Source organism: Cibotium barometz, chromosome 5 (assembly GCF_041138505.1).
Source record: "Cibotium barometz isolate CiBa-2024 chromosome 5, ASM4113850v1, whole genome shotgun sequence".
NCBI lineage: Eukaryota > Viridiplantae > Streptophyta > Polypodiopsida > Cyatheales > Cibotiaceae > Cibotium > Cibotium barometz.
Genome location: NC_141050.1, coordinates 57,329,225 through 57,337,367, shown reverse-complemented (window position 1 = coordinate 57,337,367; position 8,143 = coordinate 57,329,225). Strand labels below are relative to the sequence as shown.

Genomic DNA, 8,143 nt, shown 5'->3' with positions numbered 1-8,143 from the left:
AATAGCTGTCATTTGGATTTTTTTCATTTCATATGTTGAGATTCGAGAAAAAAAAAATCATTTCACTCTCCTGTGTGTTTCATTTCCTTTCATTTGATTTCCAAAAAAACCTCGGAGTCTACTAGCCGAGCTTTAGCAAAGACATGAGAAAATACAATAGAATTGAAGCAAAAAGCAGCCATGGCCTTGGCATCCGAAGCAGGCTTGCCCTATGAAAATCTGCAGCATGGATTCGGTCTCCTGGCTTCACAGTAGCTGCCAATTGGTATCACACACAGCCCAAGGTTTCTCTTCTTTTTGTTTCATCTCAGGAAGGCGCTAGGCTATTTGGGCTCAGAAGCTTCTTCTGATTATTTGGTAGGGCCTTTCACACGGTAGCAAAAAGCAGAGAATTGCTGTGGCTCCAATGCGAGCAGAAGATCATTTGAGGCAGAACTAGAGCAATTGTATGGTTTGCCCATTTGGGTGCTAGGAGTATTTTATAGATCATTGATACTGGCAAGTGGAGATCCATGTGGGTTGATGTGATCACACCCACTTGGAGATATATTTTGAAGCAGTCCATGTGGGATGCAGGCATTCTTACTTCAATCCAGAGGTGAGCAGTGTATGTCCAGATTGATTATTAAGAAGCTCCCAGCCCCTCACTCTGATTCTTCACTATGAATCCTGAACCTGATCTGATGGCTGGATACCGGTGGCGCTTCGATGACACTGCCATCCTTGGGGCCTTTATGAGCCCCACTTCATTTGAGGACACATTATGGGTTGAGGCAGATCAAACAGCAGCAGCTGCAATGTCCCCTGCCAACAACCATGAGGATTCTCTACAGCAAAGGCTGCAGTCCCTTGTGGAGACTAGCTCGAGGATGTGGACGTATGCCATCTTCTGGCAGCTCACAGATTCTCATAATGGGCAGCAAGTCCTTGGATGGGGAGACGGCTTCTTCAACCCCAAGGAAGAAGAGCAAACCCCAAAGGTGGTGGCGGTCAGTGAAGCCGACCAACAGCTCAGAAGAAGGATTCTTAGAGAATTGCAAGCTCTTATTAGGCAAAATGGAGACGATTCCAGAGTGCTTGATAGCATAGATACTGATGTCACAGACACAGAATGGTTCTTCCTAGTTTCTATGATGTGTTCTTTTCCCATTGGGACCGGGACACCTGGCCAAACATTTGCAAGCTCACAGTATGCTTGGCTTAATGGGGCAGACCAACTTCGGAGCCGTGACTGCACGAGGGTGGAGCTTGCCCAGAGGTTTGGCATCTTCACAATCGTGTGTGTCCCAACACAGCACGGTGTGGTGGAGCTTGGATCTACTGAAGTCATTGGGGAGGATTTGGCATTCCTCAATGTCATCAGACATTCTTTTGACCCATTGCTGTCTAGCATGGACATGCCGTATTTCTCTAGTCCAATGAGGAACCCTGCTCTTGTCGGCTCTGAGTTGGGTTATCTGAATAGCTTAGGCAATGAGTTATCAGCCGGTGATTCCAGCCAAAGCCAAACCAAGATGAGCTTATCTGGGATGATGATGCATGAGTTGCAACCAGGACCCGCAGTTGAAAAGGCGGGACAATTGCTAGGTAATGGCACTCATGGCGGAGACCCCTTGCACAGTCTTCTGCCCCAGGACAGTCCCTATTCCGACACAATGTTTCCGGGAAATGAGAGTGAAAGGTTGTTGCCCATGATCTGGCAACAATCGAGCTTTTCTCATCCAGGAGTAGCCATGAGTGGAGATGGCAAGGGACTAATGACAGCTAACCAAAGCCATGATCCACAACTTTTGCAGAAAGCTGAGTTTGAAGATGTCACCAAGCGGGGGGGAGAGAGTCTAGACTTTTTGCATTATGATCATTATTTTAAGCAGTTGAAGGATGACAGTCAGGTCTCTGCCTTTGAAGCTCAAGACTGTCAGAACTTTAAGATAACAACAGTGCTGGAAAGTTCTAGTGAATCTATGAAGCCAGTGGCCATTCAGAATTGCAGCCATTCTACAAGGGCAGGAGAGACGTGGTGTCAAAGCCAGACACTGCCTCAAAATTACACTCCATTTGTTAAGACTGCACACATCAATGATTTTAGTCAATTTGGCATGTCAGCAGGGCCTCATACATACCCTCATCATAGTGCAAAGGTTACAGAGATGCAGAGTCAAAGCCAGAACAGCACAATGGCAGCGCCTCAAGCCTACCCAAATGGCGTAAAGACTGCAGAAATGCAGAGTCATAGCCAGGTGGGCATGCCGGCAGTGCCTCAGAGTTTTATGAAGACTTCAGAAGTGCAGAGCTTCAGTCAACCTGCGAGGGCTCCTGAAGCCAAGAAACACATGGATGGAGGGAAAGCACCTGATTCTTTTATTCCCGAACACTTTGAAAAGAAAACACTAGGGGACACCCTTTCACTCAGCCAGCTGGCACAAACTTCTGCAATCAAAGCCAGTGACGGTAGATCTCCAGAGCATACAGTCCCCATGATGCCACACGTGCAAAGCTACAACCAAACATCAAAGCCTTGGGGCCTTGATGTCCAAACATACTCTTTGAAACCTGCCAAAACCACATCATCTTACCCGCAGGATGTGAAAGCAGTGGAGCTGCTTACCTTTGACAAGAGAAGTGCCAAGTTAAACAAGCAGTCTTCAGAGGAAAAAGAGGGGGGGCATTTGCAGCTGGACGAAAGTGTGATGGTACAGGTGACAGGGGCTGTCCAGTCTAGTCTGGAATCGGAGCATTCAGATGCTGAGGCCTCGTTCAAAGAAACAGATTGTAGCCAGTCAGTTGCAGAGAAGAAGCCTCGGAAAAGGGGGCGGAAGCCGGCGAATGGGAGGGAAGAACCCTTGAACCATGTTGAAGCTGAGCGCCAAAGGCGCGAGAAAATGAACCAGCGCTTCTATGCCCTGAGAGCTGTTGTCCCGAATGTTTCCAGGATGGACAAAGCTTCACTGTTGGCAGATGCCACCTCATACATAGAGGAGCTTCGTGCCAAGGTTCATGCTTTGGAAATCGAAAAGAAGAAGCTGCTGGCAAGGCTGGATCAAGGGAAAGCAGACAGGATGATGTCTCATGGTGGTGGAAGCTTCAGAAACTCTAGCCTGGAAGATCCACGTGCCCGTATGAGCCCTACAGATACGAAGAACATAAACTCTCTTGTCTGCCCTCAGGGTAAGATGGCAATCAATGTACGCTTTCTTCTTGGAAGAGAAGCCCTTATCCAGGTGGAAAGCTCGAGAGAAAACTATCCTGTGGCAAAATTGATGCTGGCTTTGGAAGAGCTGCAACTGCAGGTGCATCATGCAACTGTAGCAGTAGTCCAAGGAATGCTTTTCCAGAGAATCATTGTAATCATGAAAAATCCCAGCTCTATGACCGAGGAACAGCTTACAGCTTCTCTTTCCACCTGGGCAGCTGATTGCAATGGCTGTTGATGATACTGCCTGTTCATCATGATGGTGGCAAGATAGTCTGTCCATTTTGTGCTGGTCAGACCACATCATACTGAAGCTTGATGGGGGCGGCATGATCACGTGAAAGCTCCAAGACTCTTGCTGAAGAAGAAAGGTAAAGTTATCTGTACATAGCTAAGTTAGGAGAGTTGGTGTCATTTTTCCATGCATTCACCACCCTAGTTGTGAAATCTGACCCATCATCAAGGCCCACTCTAGGATCTGTTTTATGAGAGACCGTTTTATCAGCAGTAGGCATGCCTTATGTATGCCATAAAAACATGTTTCGTGCCTTGTATTATTGTATTATATTAGGATGAGCAGGCACTGTAGACTATTGTATGTTTGTTCAAACATGTTTATAGCATTAGATAGTACACCCTTGAGGCTGTATACATGGCTATGCATGTTTATAGCATTAGATATTAGACCCTTAAGGTTGTATACAAGGCAAAATCTTATGTGATGCTTAACCATAATATGGTATGCTAGGATGCTATTTTAACATGTTTTGAGGTGTTACAATCGCAAACGGGGTAAGGTTACAAGCAACTCACTTGCTGATTACATCCTTTGTCTGCTGCTTTGTTTTCCTTAAAATGATGGACTTGCTAACTAGAGTAGATCTCATAAATATCCCTTGCACAAGAGTGCACCCACTTCCTGTAACACGCGGAAGCTCTGGGGGTCTTCTTTCAGCCCTAAACACTCCTGGAAACACGCTGATGCAAAACGCAAAAATGGAGAGAGAGCAGAGAGAGAGATGTGCTGGAAATTCAGTATATTACTATAGTACAAAAAGGTACTCTTGTACAGCCCTAGGTTGTCTCATATAAAAAGGTTGATAAACACCAAAATTCTGGTCCCTACTTGGACCCTTAGGGACTCAATCCCTAAAGGACTGAATGATTACATTGAGGTCTGCCCTTTTATAGGCCTTCTTGAAGACTTGGCAAACTGGACGACTGCTGGTCGGCCAGCCTACAATGCATAAAATACTTTAAACGATGTCCGATTGCCTGCAGCCCGACACTAATCTGGTACAGCCGACAGCTTCTGTTCTCAGCCAACTGTCCTTCCATCTCTTCCACGCCTTGTTCTTAGTCTCACACTACCAAATAGCACTCTGTGCTCCATAAATCCTGGTTCTATTTGGTTCTCATACTTTTTATCTAGCTGCCTCTTCTGGACCAGCATCTAAGAATGTCCATTGCATCTTTCATGCACATGACATCCCCCTTTACTAAACTTGATGACGGGATTCCAACCTGTTCTTGGATGACTGAAATCATCCCAATCTTTTCCTGAAGTCTCTCTGTCATCCATCTATCCTTGGCAACCCTTTTCTCTGAGAGCCCGGCCTAGTCTCCAAAACTACTCTGTCTCATATTAAAATCTATGCATCTGTTCCGTCTAGTCCACAATCCATTCTTGCCCGGACTTTGAGCACTGTCTTGGTCTTCATTCCTAGGAAATGAGTCTGGAACTCTCACATCACCCTTGGGACCGTTGCTCGAGAACCTATCTGGCGTACGGGACTGCCATCCCCTTTGGCTTTGTGGAACACCACCTACAAACCTCCTGGGAGCTCTTCCCAATTCTGTGTTCCTTGCCTTGGGCTTTGTATCCGTGTACTTTTTTGTACCTTGGACTTGTACACCATCATATGGGATTGAATCAGTGTTTAGCTTTGCTAAGCCTGATGCTCTCATACCAATGTAAGACGCGGAAGCTCTGGGGGTCTTCTTTCAGCCCTAAACACTCCTGGAAACATGCTGATGCAAAATGCAGAAATGGAGAGAGAGTAGAGAGAGAGAGATGTGCTGGAAATTCAGTATATTACTATAGTACAAAAAGGTACTCTTCTACAAACCTAGGTTGTCTCATATAAAAAGGGTGATAAACACTAAAATTTTGGTTCCTACTTGGGCCCTAAGGGACTCAATCCCTAAAGGACTGAATGATTACATTGAGGAGCACCTCTGCCCTTTTATAGGTCTTCTTGAAGACTTGGCAAACTGGACGACTACTGGTCGACCAGCCTACAATGCATAAAATACTTTAAACGTTGTCCGATTGGTTTGTCGTGATGCGCCTGCAGCCCGACACTAATCTGGTACAGCCGACAGCTTCTATTCTCAGTCGAGTGTCCTTCCATCTCTTCCATGCCTTGTTCCTAGTCTCACACTACCAAATAGTACTCTGTGCTCCATAAATCTTGGTTCTATCTGGTTCTCATACTCTTTATCTAGCTGCCTCTTCTGGACCAGCACTTGAGAATGTCCATGGCATCTTTCATGCACATGACACTTCCACCCATGAGCTTATTATTGCTCTAGTATTAAGGGGCGTATGGGCATAGTCCTGTCATAATTATGCAATGAAGTGCATGTGTAGAGATTTCAAAAAATCTGAAAGCTTTTCAATTAGTTATTTGTTGGTGAGACTATAGTTGATATGCCGCCAGTGTGGACGACAGGTTATGTGATAGTTATACTTAGATTACTAAAGTATTGCTTAGGTATAGTTCTAGCTTACATATAGTCAGGTTCACACTATGGATTGACCATTGTATGTTATAGTAGGAGAATACTTTTTCTTATAGTATACACTCTTATCTCTTTAGTTTATGGTTGTAGAGAAGAGAAGAAGATAGAAGAAAATTCAGCCATTCATCTCTCTTATGTCTTGCTCTCTTGTGTGTGTGTGTGTGTGTGTGTTTGCTTGTAAGGAACTCTCTCTCTCTCTCTCTCTCTCTCTCTCTCTCTCTCGGAGTAGTGTGTGTAGAGTTGAGCTCGAGAGAGCGTTGAGATATTGAGCTCAACTAGTGTTACGGATATTGATGACCCGCCTGGGTGATAGCTTTTGCACTTATGTCGCTGGCATGATTAATATGCTGCCAGTGGATGACAGGCTAAGTGACATCCATATTTGGATTACTAAAGTATGGCTTAGTTATAGCGCCAGCTCATATAGTTTGGTTCACACTATGGACCGACCATTGTATGTTATTTGGTGATGTTGAAAGAGAAGATTAGACGACCTACAAAACCAACAAAAGGGTGAGGAAATGATTAGTAATGCATACATACAAAAGCCCTAAGAACCTAATGTATACATACAAAATCGAAAAGATTAAGCTCTATGCATGCATTAAGCTCTATATGTAGAGCTTAATGCATGCATAGAGCTCTATGCATAAAGCTTAATCTATGCATAGATCTCTATGCATTATGAATGCATGCATAGAGCTTAATCTATGCATTAAGCTCTACGATTAGAGCTCTATTCATAGATTAAGCTCTATGCATAGAGGATCTACAATATAAAACCTTTCTTTTTGGTAGATAAAAATAGAGGAAAAAGAGGATAAAAAGATAGGAAAAAGAGAAAAAATAGGAAAGCACTTACCTCTTTTTGGTGATGTTGAAAGAGAAGATTAGAAGACCTACAAAACTAACAAAAGGGAGGATTAGTAATGCATACATACAAAAGCCCTAAGTAGGAGAGTACTTTTTTATATATAATATGTACTTTTATTTCTTTAGTTTGTAGTTGTAAAGAAGAGAAAAAGATAAAATAAAATTTAGCCGTTCTTTTCTTTTGTGTGTATATGTTTACTTGCAAGGAACTGGAGCTCTTTCTCTTCTCTTACATTCTCTTTATATATGACAAAGTAGGAGAGTTGTTGATTATAGTTTTGATATGATACTTCATTCATTTTGTGTTGATCAAGATATGCTAGCTTGAAGCTTCATGGGAGGCACACATGTGCTAGAAGGCCTTGAAAGGATGGGCAATTCATTGTATGCTATCCGGGAAATCAATTAGTTATGGCATTGGCAAGGTCACCTATCCATGATACTGATAAGCTAATTCAACCTAAATCATATGTTAGACACTAGAAAGCTTTGAGTGTCGTAGCAAAATGGTAAATCTGATTGTATATGAGAGTTGATGTCATTTTTTCACTCACTCACGGTTGCTATGCAAAAGTTTACCATCATCAAAAACAAGCTTAAATGAATTAACCTTATTTAAGTGGATTAAAAATCATAAAAAATGTTTAACTCTCTATCTCTAGCTTTTTAGGCTTAGAGTTTTGGGTAAGAAATTGAGATTAGAATTAAGGATTATTCTTCCAAGAAGGATTTAACCATAAAAGAGAGTATTCTTTCAAAAAGAGAGTTTATTAATAAAAAATAATACATTTAAGTATAAGAGATTAACATTAATTCATCAAAACAACATAAATCAATAAGGGTATTTTTTTAAGAAGAAACCATGGATTAAAATGCTTCCCAAGCATGTAGAGAGTTTGGGAACAAGATTACCATTCAAGAAGAGAGTAAAATATCATTGTTTTAGGCTTACCCTTGGTTTTTGGCTTGATTCTTTAGGGAGATGTGTAGCCCTCAAAGAAGAATCTTGGCCACCAAGAAGAAGAGGGTAATCTCCAAGAGTGAAGCTCCAAAGCTTCACAATGGAGAGGCAAGGTAGAGGGATAATGAAATTACACTAAACTGAAAATTACACTAGCATGTAAATACACTAAGATAAAAATACAAAGGAATGGGTTTCTATTTATAGGAGAGGGAGGCCACCAACCAAGTCCAACTGGGATCTAGAGGCTCCCAACTTCAGTTTGATCCAATTTGGATCAATTAGGTCTACTTTTTTGATCTAGTTTGAAA

The 8,143-nt window shown here is 42.7% G+C and overlaps 1 protein-coding gene across 1 annotated transcript; it reads left to right on the top strand.

Moving 5' to 3' along the window:
- Positions 1 to 33: 33 nt before the first annotated feature.
- LOC147638682 (transcription factor MYC2-like) lies at positions 34 to 3,955 on the top strand. The gene has a single exon (XM_086798641.1). The coding sequence runs from the start codon at positions 663 to 665 to the stop codon at positions 3,429 to 3,431; it is 2,769 nt and encodes a 922-aa protein (XP_086654767.1). The 5' UTR covers positions 34 to 662; the 3' UTR covers positions 3,432 to 3,955.
- Positions 3,956 to 8,143: the final 4,188 nt, after the last annotated feature.